This window comes from Lygodium microphyllum, unplaced genomic scaffold, assembly GCF_053477565.2.
Source record: "Lygodium microphyllum isolate KBCC unplaced genomic scaffold, Lygodium_microphyllum_v1.1.10 scaffold_39, whole genome shotgun sequence".
In the NCBI taxonomy this organism is placed as follows: Eukaryota; Viridiplantae; Streptophyta; class Polypodiopsida; order Schizaeales; family Lygodiaceae; genus Lygodium; species Lygodium microphyllum.
This window is the reverse complement of record NW_028229522.1, coordinates 894,823-908,169: the sequence shown is the minus strand read 5'-3', so window position 1 is coordinate 908,169 and position 13,347 is coordinate 894,823. Positions and strand designations below refer to the sequence as shown.

General features: G+C 42.5%; 1 protein-coding gene across 2 annotated transcripts; it reads left to right on the top strand.

The window, feature by feature from the left end:
- Window positions 1-8,531: 8,531 nt before the first annotated feature.
- Window positions 8,532-9,498, top strand: LOC148009113 (uncharacterized). Of its 2 annotated transcripts, XR_015689870.1 has the most exons (3): window positions 8,532-8,748; window positions 8,868-9,368; window positions 9,443-9,498. XR_015689870.1 is itself a non-coding variant. In XM_087673810.1 (2 exons), exons 1-2 carry the CDS (start codon window positions 8,565-8,567, stop codon window positions 9,110-9,112), a joined length of 429 nt encoding a protein of 142 aa, XP_087529936.1. In that variant the 5' UTR covers window positions 8,532-8,564; the 3' UTR covers window positions 9,113-9,447. The 2 variants fall into 2 exon arrangements, 1 of the variants encoding a protein (XP_087529936.1); XM_087673810.1 differs by having other exon boundaries at window positions 8,868-9,447.
- Window positions 9,499-13,347: the final 3,849 nt, after the last annotated feature.

Here is a 13,347-nt window from a genome sequence, read left to right as displayed (position 1 = left end):
AAGATGACTTAATATACTCAATGTATTTATTCATTGTCAAAAATAGATTTTTATGTAGATTTTTTCAAATTTAGTGTTTGAAATATTTTTTCGTTACACTTTGATTAAATTCAACTATATTTTAATATCTTACTAATTTTTATCATTTTCCATTATGCTAATTTATTTATTAATACAATGATATAGAATTTGAAAATTTTCCATGTCCCAATTTCAAACAAGTGATAAATATTTGACCACTTGGCTAAATCTTGATCCATATTTGAAAGTGGGATTTGGGAAGATAGTTTATATAGTATTTAGAATAGACTCCACATTTAAGTAAGACAACAAGATTTGACCATGTGGTCAAATAATAAAGGTATCAAGGGTTCCCAAAGTGCGTGGAAATTCCCAAATTCCCACTATAGTGTTTATTAGGAAATACAAAAAACTTTAGTGTTAAATTTTTTTAATGTTTCTCTTTCTCTTAAATCAATAACTTAATTTAATAATTTCTATTTCATCCCTTCATCCCTTTATCTCAAAATATATTCCCTAAACTATGAAAATTTCATTTATAATTTGAAGAAAACTTTGATATGTTCTATCTTTTAAATGAATCTTAAATTCTATGGAAAGAACTTGGGATTGGTTCAAAAGTGATGGAACATTGTCCACACTTGAGGCTTTGTTCATGGTTCCAATGCTTCTTGCTCTAGAGCTTTGCTTCTTCTTCGGGGCCATCATGGACATGGAACCTCTTGCATGCTAGGCTTTCAACTTTGCTGGACTTGAATAAGTTGGCTGCTAGTCTTTATGAAATGGGATCTTGCAAGGGAAGATGGGGTTATTGTGATGGGTGTGAGAATCTCGAGAGATGTGAGATAGAGCTTCTGCAATGATAGGGAAGGAGATCAGGGATGCAGGCAAGGCCTCCGCAAGATAGGAAGGAGAGATGGTCGGACGTTGTTGACCTCCTTGTGATGTGGCATTGGTTCATTGTAGTGGTTGAAAATTTTGTAATGAAGGAGACCTAGGAGAGAGAATGAGAGAAGGGAGATATTGCAGAGAGGAGAGAAAATGAGGGAGAAGAGAGAAGAAGAGAGAGAAAGACTAGAAAAGGGAGAGAAAGAGAAGGGAAGCCATGAAAGCTAGAAGGAGGGGTAAAAGAGACTTGATTATTGATCAACTGATGCCCTAATTCGGTCTCTCAATACCTTACATACCTCCTCAGTATAACTAAGTATTCCTATGCTAATTCGTGTCCTACCCATCTACCCCCACTCTTTTACATTCCATCCCAACCTCGAAGGTTTTTTCCTCAAAAACAAAAAAGAGGAATGATTAGTGTGGCTCACAAGGGAAGGGGGGTTTCTCAGTACTACTTTGTTTAGCCTTTCAAAGGAGAACATAGGTATGGAGAAGTACAATCTCATGTGGAATTGGGACATACAAATGTGTATATGATGCATACATCATGTGAAAGTTGATAGCGTATGAGTTTGACCACCAATTCTTGACAATTAGGGGTTGACAAACAATGGATAGCATGATGTCTAGAACATGCATGCTTGAGAAAAATGGTCATAACTTCCTATGACTAGCTCTTATTGAGGTGTCTGACATGTGAAAATGAAGCTCATGAAGCGTACTTTCAACCCATATAGGTGACACTTGGCTATCATTAATGTAGAGTAAAAATTGTTCTAAAATAGTGTGATATCTGCAAGTTTTCTACAATGCAGACTAGGGTAAAGTTAACTAGTCCTCAATCAAAATTGCACCCTTGAAGCAGGGGGAGGGTTGCACTGGTGAAATGCTAATCAAGGTAGGGATTTTCCAAAACCATTCCTTTCTCGAGGATCAAATGGATAACCTACATGATAAGCATCAAGAGCATGAGGATCATCCATACAAGTATGGGTCTCTCTACTACCACCAGGGTCAAAAGGATAATTGTGATCCAATGCATCCGTTGTATCATAGAAGTGGTTCATGGTGTCATCTTCAAGCACTGATGGTGGCACATGATCCTCACTGACCCACACGGTACCATGCATTGACCTATCCATAAACTCATTGGGAATCACTATGCCATGTAGAACTGGAGTAGATGAGGCTACAATCACTACTACATTCACTGCATCAACCCCTAGGCATTGCATATCCATGAGCCCCACTTTCCTGGCTACTAGTGGTTATTCAAAGTTAAGGACCTTGGGCAAATAGGGCACTTGTCATGAGGCCGCAATGAGATGCTCTCATCATGGCATCGTTCGTGAGAAGTATGATGTTGCTCATAAGGATGTGCATGCTGCTCATAGTAATGATCACGTGGTTGATAATATGGAGTACTGTGTTGCTAATGGGTGTGTTATTTTTGCAAGCTTTTGATTTCGTGCTTTTGCAATTGAAATTGATTTTTAGAGCTTTTTGAAACAACCTTGGATGCTTTCTACAAATGACATGTCAAAAATATATTGCGCATCATGCATTACTAACCCATTCACAATAAAGGGAGCAATGGTGTTGAATAATCACAACAAATAATAACATTCCAAAGTTTTGCATTACCCAAAAGGAGTACAATATCTAGAAAGGTTCCAAGATCTTCATGTAACAAAAAGGACATGTCACACCCTAATGAAGTGCATGATGATGAGTCCTCCAGAACAATGAATGAGCCATGCTTACGTTGGGCTTCCTACATAACAGGGCATATCTTACGTGTTTGCCCTAACACAAAGGCAAGGTTTGTGGGGGTTAGTGCAGGCTGATGTATGACCATGTGCTCCTTGGGTTGAAGGCCAAGTATGTGCATGTACACATAATACATATGTTTGCAAGCAAGAAATGCCTTTTGGTTAGATTCTCTTTTTTGAAAATCAGGACAAGTGCACCTAGGCTCTTCTTTGATGTGCACATCATAACAACTCTCTGTCAAGACTCGAAATACTGAATGTTGTCTCTCAAGTTGCACTACCTCCTCCAAGAATGTCACAACCATGCAACCAGCTGCCTCTATTCTCTTTTGTGCATCTTTGGAAATTCCATGTCTCCACTTGCGTCTTCTCCCGCTTGAACCACATTCTGTAGAAATAGGAGGTTTGCTCTTCTCGTTCCTTGGTGGTGCTGTAAAGCTAAAGCAGGCAAACTTGAAACCAGCCTGTCTTAGGCTGCTACACTCTTCCTTCGATATATTTGTTCCTATATCAACTGGCCACAAAGATGGAACAATTGGAGATGCTATCACTTGTTTCTGCACAGCGTTTGTATGCTTGACATCATGATTACAGAACCATATCCATTGTGCAATGGCCTTGTTCTTATAGGCTCTCTCAGACCAAAAGCATGGTGCGACTAACCCCACTTGCCGACTCTGTAATTTGCTGCTGCAATTCTTTCTACCCTCCATACCAAAACACTTTCTCACACAGTTAGGTGGTGTCCTTCGTAAAGCCCACTCCTCCTGTGCCACTTCTACCTCTTCTACGTGAGTTGACGTTTCCGCATTTGGTGCACTTACTCCACCTGCAAAGGGCTTGATTGGTATCTCCTCATCCTCTTGGATACATATCTCTTCCATCTTTCCATCGTCAAACTGTATACTCCGCGGCCTGCCCCTGATTTTCCTTTGCCTTGACTCCATCACGTATCCCGGTCTATGAGAACTTACAGTTGCTCCACCTCCCTTCTTTTTTCTTTGCACAGTCTCCCTATCACCTTGCATTATAAGCTCCTCGTACAAAGGACTTCCAGCTACAACACCTTGCAACGCCCGTGCAACAGAGGAGGGATTTGGGGATTCCCTTTTGCTGGCACTAGCCAACAAAGACTCCATAGAAGGCCCAGATCCAATAAACCTCCCCGTGGTATAGCCCAACCTCTTTGCACATTGAATATATGCATTCAAAACATCACTAACACATGCATCATAAAGTGATATCTTTCGTTTTCCACCCTCACCTGCTAACCAACTAGCATGGACACTTTCTGATAAGTTTATGCTTGGAATTTGAGCATGTTCCCAAGGACTTTTGTTAGCCTGCGGAGTCAAATCCAAAAATAGAATCAGTAGCTCTCCCCATTGCTACATTGTGCAACAAATCTTAAGGAGCTGGAAAAAATGTCACACTTACATGAGATTCAATTCCTCCCCAGTGGGCAATTCTTTGCTCCCACCATTTCAACCACCTATCCAAAGCCTTGATGTGTTCCTTGTTGACATTTCGTGCCCACCAATCTCGGATAGCAGAAGCCTGAAGTGAGGCTAGTTGAGTTGTCGTTGCTAGCCTCCATGCTTCACACAATTCAATGTGGTGCATTTGTTTATCCACAGGGACTAATTTCTTGGTATGCTTTTGCAAACTTTGCTCCCAATGAAAAAGACAAGAACTCTCCCTCCCTTCCATTATGTTATGAGGCCCTCCATTGTACACAGCCCTTATTGCCATCCAATTCGCACTTGCCTCATCGGACATAAATCCAGCAAAGTCAGGTGGATCATGGCCACATTGAACCATGACAGAATTCAAATTTCTCCAAAACAGGATTTGAGACTCTTCATCCTCCTCTTTAAATTCACATATTGCAATTACCTGCAATGCTCTCATGCTAGTTCATGATTGATACATTAGTATAGTGTTCATCAACAACAATTTAATTTCAAAAAAAGCTTTCATTATGTTGCCACATACCCGTGATCATAAACTGAACAAGACATAGTTGCCCACCCATCAATCCTATGGGTATGATCAAAGTGCACCCATGCACGTTGTAAATCTCCAGTCCCAATTCGCCTCATACGATTCACTAAGTCCACCCCTGATGCTGGTCCCTTGATGGACATTTTAAAAAAGTAGCACTTCTCCTTGGCATCACCTTGTCCTGGAAATCTACTTCCATGGAAAAATGGGAAGACACAACGTTTTTGCAAAAGAAGTATGTTGCCATACCCATCACCAACCACCTGACCTTGTTTGGCTCTTTCTTGTGAAACAATGCCTTTGAACCTATGTGTTTATTAGAGGGTTATTTCAAATGCAGGACATACATTGTAAGCAGAAAATAATAATGCACAAGCCTACCCTTTATTCTGCACAAGTGGCATCATTTCTTCTAGAAAATGATTAAGATCCACCTCTGTCGCCTCTGACTCGTCTTCTTTTGTTAAAGATTCAAACAACATCTGCCGAGCGACTAGCATCTGTATTTTTCGTGGGCCTCCCTTTTCGATCTTTAGGACCGTGCTCACAAGCCTCCGCACCTTGTCAAGGGTTGCCCTCTTAGTGCCATGTTGAACACTGTGAGCATGCTCCCCAACATGGATCACCAAACGTGTCATTGTAGGATCCAGCGACAACACATAATAGATCATGCATTTGCAAATGGCTACACAAGTAGCAACATTAAGACAATAGTGACATGTTATCTTGGAGTTTCCCTCACTTGCAGGATAACCCATGCTCACGGTTCTATCCAAGTGACCATGGAAAAAAACATCATTGTACTTTCCCTCTGTTATGTAGTAAGGACAAGTGATCCTAAGACATTGAAGGCTTCCAAGACAATAGCTCAAGCGCACAGTGCACTCAATTGCCATATTTGTCTGTGAGGGCCGCGACCACAGGTGACCATCATATTTTTATTCCATACCCATCATTCGTTTCTTGCTATCTGTGGCTGGAAGCTCAAAAGCAATTGTGCCATTATACTCGATTGGGAGCTCATCCACCCTTCGTGGAGGTCCACAGAGCGCTAGTAATTTTTTCAATCTACCCGTTCTAGCTTTCTCCTCAATGAAGGCTGCAATCGAGTTATCATAGGAAGATAAGTCCTCGCTTTGGCCGCCCACACATAGGTCCTCCCCGACATTTGTGTCATCAACATCCTTCTTGTTATCTGAGTGTACGTCAAGACACACTAGAGTTGATTTGCTACAACCTGGAGTACAATCAATGTAGTTGTCAATCTCATCTTCTATTGACTCAATACTGTTAGAGATGCACACATAGTTACTTGAGTGCCTGATAGAGTAGGTGGATGATAATGTACTATCAATCAGATAGTCCGCATGCCCTTGATGATCCCATCTTGGAGACACAGTGACATTGTTTGCTCCACCATCATTCTCTATGACGGCTTGCAACCCCTGGAATTTTTGTGTTGGAGGCAATAGATTCTGTAGGTAGTACTCACTCAAAAGAATCTCCCCATTTCTTAATGAAACCCTGTGCTCTAAGCAATCACTGGCTAGTCTCCATGTCAAAATAGCAAAACTCGACATGTCGTGCCCTCTGGTGGGTTAGTATTTGATGAAGAGAAGAAAACTCTGAATATAGCTCATAGTGTGTATTTGATGAAGAGAAGGCAACAGTTCACCGTCACTACAAGCGGAGAGAAATCAATAGAAAAATTTACGACTCAACCACCCACCATCCTTCACCTTTATGCACTCATAATTTATTTATGTTGTATTAATTATTTAATTATTTAACGGCCAACTAGTTACCTAATTACGCAATCAACGGCTAACTTCTTTATTAGGGTTATTAAGTCTCTCCTCAACTCTCTCCTCTCTTTGCTCTCACTCTCTCTCCTCTCCCTCTCTCTCTCTCCCTTCTCTCCCTTCTCTCTTTCTCCCTTCTCTTTCTCTCTCTCTCCCTTCTCTCTTTCTCCCTTCTCTTTCTCCCTTCTCTTTCTCTCTCTCTCCCTTCTCCCTTCTCTTTCTCCCTCTCTCCCTTCTCCCTTCTCTTTCTCCCTTCTCTTTCTCTCTCTCTCCCTTCTCTCTTTCTCCCTTCTCCCTTCTCTTTCTCTTTCTCCGTTATTTCTCCCTTCTCCCTTCTCTTTCTCCCTTCTCTTTCTCTCTCTCTCCCTTCTCCCTTCTCCCTCTCTCTCTCTCTCTCTCCCTTCTCCCTCTCTCCCTTCTCCCTTCTCTTTCTCCCTTCTCCCTTCTCTTTCTCTTTCTCCGTTCTTTCTCCCTTCTCCCTTCTCCCTTCTCTCTTTCTCTCTCTCTCCCTTCTCTCTTTCTCCCTTCTCCCTTCTCTTTCTCTTTCTCCGTTCTTTCTCCCTTCTCCCTTCTCTTTCTCCCTTCTCTTTCTCTCTCTCTCCCTTCTCCCTCTCTCTCTCTCTCTCCCTTCTCCCTCTCTCCCTTCTCCCTTCTCTTTCTCCCTTCTCCCTTCTCTTTCTCTTTCTCCGTTCTTTCTCCCTTCTCCCTTCTCTTTCTCTCTCTCTCCCTTCTCTCGTTCTCCCTTCTCCCTTCTCTTTCTCCCTTCTCTTTCTCTCCCTCTCTCCGTCTCTCTCTCACGACGGTGCCCCACAACTCACGACGGTGCCCCACAACGATGGTGCCCCACAACGGTCTCGCTCCTGTAGCTCACGACGGTGCCCCACAACGACGGTGCCTCACGACGGTGCACGACTCTTCGTAACTCCTGCAGCACTAGCGATGATCAACGGCTTCGTCCTGCAACACTAGCGACTAACGACTGTTCGTAACTCCTGCAGCACTAGCGACTAACGACGGTGCCTCACGACGGTGGCCTCCCAATCCGCGACTGTTCGTAACTCCTGCATCCGCAACTGTTCGTATCCTGCGCGACTGTTCGTAACTCCTGCAGCACTGCGCGACTGTTCGTATCCTCGTCCGTGGCCTCCCAATCAACGGCTTCTTCCGTGGCCTCCCAATCCGCGATATCAACGGCTTCGTCTGTCCCAGGTAACATCTTGAGCCCCCCAATCGTCCGTGTCCACGCAGATGATGGGTGGGCTTAAGCTTCGTCTTTTGGTTTACCTTTGTCACGCTTTGTCATGCTTCGTGTGGGCTAAGCCGTCGTGTTAATTTGGTCATGCTTCGTGTGGGCTAAGCCGTCGTGTGGGCCTCCAAGGTAACACCTTGAAGCCCCCCAATCGTCCGTGTCCACGCGGACGATGGGCGGGCTCATGCCCCATGGCAACTGTCCCGTATGTCATCCCATCATTTGGTTATGTCGTCCCGTCGTGTGGGCCTCCAAGGTAACACCTTGAAGCCCCCCAATCGTCCGCGTCCACGCGGATGATGGGTGGGCTTATGCCCCGTGGCAACCGTCCTGTATGCCGTCCCGTCATTTGGTATGCGCCGTCGTGTGGGCCTCCAAGGTAACACCTTGAAGCCCCCCAATCGTCCGCGTCCACGCGGACAATGGGTGGGCTTATGCCCCATGGCAACTATCCCGTGTGCCGTCCCGTATGCTGTCCGACGGGCCTCCAAGGTAAGAGATTGAACCCCCCATGGATACAAGCGTGTGGCTTCATCCCATATGCTTCGTGAGAATAAGGTAAGAGATTGAACCCCCCAATCGTCTGCATCCGCGCGGACGATCCGTGGGCTTATGCACAAGCGTGTGGCTTCGTCCGTGGCTTTGTCCCGTGACCTTAAAGAGATTGATTGTGTTGCTAATCTTAAAGAGATTGATTGTGTTGTTAATCTTAAAGAGGTTGATTGTGTATCTATTTGTAAGTGTGTAGAGAAAGTTATGGCACCTAAAAGAATGCTTAGAAAGAGAAAGAAATGTGTGTCACCTCATAGTAGCCGTGAAGTCTGTATGAAGCTACGTTCAGGATGTGTTCCTGGGCGGATCTTAGAGCAAGAAGCATCATCACGTTTGAGATCAGTGGACACTCCTTCAACAAAGAAAGGACGTGGTCCAAAAAGATGTGTCTACATTGATGACGAAGCACAAGTGGATGGGGACTCCAATACAATTGACGGGGTTGCGGAGCACACAGGTAGTCACTTATTTGTCCATTTCATTTACATATGATGCTTTGTTCAGTGTTATGTATTAAATATGATTGGTTTAATGCTACTTTTTTTAATTTTTACTTATTAATATCTGCTCCTACAGAGACTAATGTGCAGCATGATAGTCTAGATGACAAAGAAGAGGTGAGTGGTGATAGTGATCAAAGGGAGAATGATGATGAAAAAGAAAAGAAGCACTCAAGGAACTTAGGCAAGCAAGTCTCTCTAGGACTGATGAAGGATGTGCTGAGTCAATTTTATATAAAAAAGAGGACGCTACCTCCTCTTGTGCCTCTTTGCAGATTAGTGGCTCATGAGGCAGTCAGATTTGCTACGGATGATGCCTAGTGGTTGATTCCTTCCTTTGATTCCACTGGTTATCTTGAGACTATGGGACACTTCCTTGTGTCAGTTGAAGGTCCGAGAGGGGAGACCATGTCTGTGACAGCCAGCAATCTAGATGAATGGGGTCCAATATGGCGTCAAAGAAATGAGGATTTTGAGAGGGCTCTTGGAAGAGAGTGGCAAGACCTTAAGGGTAAAAAGTTCTTGGTTTGGGATGGAAACCACAGGCTTAAAACGTGGTGGAAACGCATCAAGGAAAGTAAGTTGTCCACTATACATGCAAGTATTGAATGTTTGTATCCCATTCTTATGTTTGTTGGTTTTCAATTACAGAGTACTCCGACTGTGCTCACTACCATGTTAGTGTATGGTGCCAATTCATTGAGGTGCTCAAGGCAAAGGAAGCAGAGCTACTACTCGCACTAGACACCACCAACGCGTAAGTCTTCTTCCTTTAACTATGCTCCTCTTTGTAATATGTTACACATACATTCTCATATTATGCTTTTGTTTGTTTTCAATAGTATTGCCAGAGCTCATGTTACTCCAAATATTGCGCATGAGGTGTATATGTTTCAAAAGTTTGGTATTGCAAACAAAGACTCCATTCTAGATAGATTGAGTCCGGCCATGAGGAAGTGGGCTGAGGTTGAGATGAGTATAGAGGCAAGGTATTATCATGGTGTTGCTCCATGGTATAACTCTCCTTGCGGTTTGATATCTCAGCTTGTATGGAAGGTGATTTTCTTTCTATGGCTCACTTGTATGAGATGTGCTTTTCTATCTCTAATTTAGTTTTTTTTTGGAATGATAGGATGAATTTCATGTCTTCATCTCAAAAGAAACTGCTAAGCTTGAGGCTCTTGGTCTAGATGAGGTAGAGAGGAAGAAACGTTTGGAGAAGGCTACAAGGGTGGAAGAGGAGCGCCTTAAGGATAGGGGTTACAAATACCTATCCATTGCTAATCCCCAAAATGGTGATGAGTTCTTTAAGTTGTTATTTGGGCTAAAGTGGGATGATGCAAGCATGCTCAAGATCACAAGAGACAAGCTGTATTGTCTCACAAGCTCAAAAATCCCTGCGGAAAGGTAATTTGTATATATAACGCAAGGTGTGTGTATGTGATGCTTTTTTCTTCAATGCTTTCTATTTGTGTATATTGTTGTGCATCACAGGAAAAAAATATTGTTGCATCTTATGAGTCTCACAAAGGCCAAAGACCCCCAATATCCGCATTTTGGTGATTATAAGCTCTTTTGGGTTTACATGAAGAAAGAGACATATTGGGCTCACTTGCATTCGGAGGCACTACTTCAGATTGATAGGATACAAGTAGAAGGTCCACAGCTACCAGATTCATTTGAGGAGTTCTTTAAGCTTAACATGAAGAATCATGTCATGCAGGTTGACTCAATGCAGTGCATTCATATTGCTTTCTTAAGTTCTTTCTTAAAATGTATATGTGCTAATGTTAAGCGCTTGTGAAACTTGTGTAGGCTTTTGTACACCTCTTGGATGGAGTGAAATCTTCAGATGTTGCAGAGAAGATGCCAGAGCTTACGTTTTCAGCCAAACGTGTGATTTATAGGTTAGCATGCATTTTCATATTAGATTGTGTGTCTGATTTTCATATTAGATTGCATGCATTTGCTTGCGTAATTGGCAAGAATGTTGCAGGTGGATACTACAATGTGTAGAAGAGAAGAGGCTGGATGCAGCTCCGCAATTCACAAGAGAGTGGATTGATGTTCGTGACGAGAACACTATGTATTCTCCATCATTACGTGATAGAAAATTGACGGCATGGGAGGCAAGTGTTTGCCCTTGGTGGCTGGATTACCCTGTGGGGGTTATACCTAAGCAAGAGAAAGATCTGCATGACAGTAAGTACTTCAATCTATGTAAACATCTTGTCGCTTTTGTAGCAATAGTTTTTGTGCTCATGCATGGGAGTCTAAGGGTGAATGATACTATGTAGGATTCAAGGAGGGAGTTGATACTCATGAACCGCTTACCGCACCCACCACTGTAGAGAAGCAAGCAACCAAGGCTACCAAAGGTGCCACCCAGGGTACTCAAGGTAATCCAGGGAGAAAAAATGTGCCAGAGTCCTCTATGGCGCCCACCACCTCCTTTGTTGCAGATTCATCTCTTGGTCGAGAGAATTGGGAGAGGAGACCTATGACCCATTTAGTAGGTGAGAAGTCTTATATTAACTTGAAATTCGTGTATGATTATTAAAAATAAATTACTTTGAGATAATTGTTGCAGGGTTCCAGTATCAAACATATGTCGATGCTCTATTAGTGGATGTGACCCAAATTGATAGATTTGCCCTTGATAGGTAGACATGACAACTACATATTGCAAGAACATCAATTTACATGTTGCATATAGCATTGCATCATCGGTTACTTTGCATTAATGACTATGTTGTTTTGTGTATAGCATCAACAAGTTTTTTGCAACACAAAAGATGCATCTTTATAGCAAAGATGGAGTTCCATGTCAAGAGGTGGCTCGATTGATATTTGCGGATTTTCCTACGAGCTTGCTTGTGGATGCTCTAGGTCCCATCCCATTGGGTAAGTTATGCTTTCTATCACACAAGGTTTACATCAAACTCACTTCTCATATATCATAATACCAATGTTGTTTGTAGAGGGCATGACTATTCCCAAGTGGAACACGTTCTCAAAGGGTCTAGTTATGGGTTGTATGGACCTTGCTCATGAGTATTTGGCCAACCAGGGATTCTTAGTCACTTCGACCAAGTGGAACACGTTCTCAAAGGGTCTAGTTATGGGTTTATTATGGATGCGGCAAGGGTGGGGTTTGTGCTTCACCGCACTTCGACACTCATGTGTGACTCCAAGGCTTATCAACATCCCGTTACTAGAGAGGCGGTAAGATAACAAAGTTGGATACGTTGAATGTACGGTTGTATGTTCTAAATAAAGTTTATGTTACATGCTTTAAATAAAAACATGGATCACTTATTCTATTTCCACTCGTGAATAGGTACTTGATCTTACTGTGTGTCTTTGGCATCGTGCTGGTTATGTTATGCCTTGCTACGACAGAGAGGCTGGGGAGAAGATTTCAGAGAGATTGTTTCCAACGTATCGTAGCTACATGATGGATGATTGTGTCTTTCCCATGGACGTTGATGGTGTCATTGTCAGAGGCAGAGCAGAGAGGTCTCATCTTTTCTTTCGGTAAGTAGTCTTGCATGTTTTTGCTCTCAGGTTACCTTGTATGGTATTTTCATTGTTTCTACTTGCATGGCCGCAAAGATTCTGTATCTTGATTGGTGATATGTGATTGGTGATATGGTTAGGTGGTTACTAGCTACATTTACGAAATGCTACGACTATGTTTTGGATGTGTTTGCGGGGTGTGGTGGTTTGGCGCGGGCCAGTGCAGAGGAGATGAGACATTGCATGTGTCTAGAAATAGATGATGTGCTCTATGGGGAGTGTTTGTCCACCATAGTGTGTGGACCGGTACCATGCTGAGAGAGAGTGTGTTTTTTTTTTCGAGAGACTCTAGACATTTCATTTTGTTACTACTTTTATATATATGTTTATTATACACTTCGTCATGTGACTATGCCTGATTTTGTCTAAGAGATTACATGCATTGGGATCTTTGATTTGTTTTTAGGAAGAGTGTACCTTGCAACTATTTGACACGAATATATTTTACTAGTTTTTCGTTGGTTTTGTTTTCTTGATGTGTGTGTGTTCATGTAAATGCAATGTGTCGTACTCCTTAAGTAAGACTATTTATATGCAGAATGGATATGTTGCACGAAAAAGCTCGAAAAAAAGAGATTGATTAGAAAAGAACGAAAATGAAAGCCCGCAAAAATAAAATCCCCGTTGCTAATAGTGATGTTCCTCCCCATGTAAATACTCACATACATTTGTATGATGTTTCCCATGTTCATAAGGCTATCTAGGTGGTTGTCCATGTATGTGACCAAAATGTAGCTTATAAGAACATGCATAGTCATTAGATGTGCTACTAAATATTCACAATCACCATATGCATGATGACCATAAGTAGGCACATGCTACTGCCTTTGCTCATTAAACTCATACCAATGATCATGGTACTCATAGTTTCCATGAGAATGACCGTGTCGTTGTTCACAATCACACTCATCCATCCTTTTAAGCATAACCATTTGAGCAACTTGAGTTGTAAGGGCTGCAAGTTTGTCATTGATTGC

Bases quoted from the DNA above. Each gene is read 5' to 3' on its own strand.
- LOC148009113 (XM_087673810.1), top strand. From the start codon at position 8,565: ATGAAGCTACGTTCAGGATGTGTTCCTGGGCGGATCTTAGAGCAAGAA. The intron at 8,749-8,867 runs GTAGTCACTTAT...CTGCTCCTACAG, and splicing joins CGGGGTTGCGGAGCACACAG to AGACTAATGTGCAGCATGAT.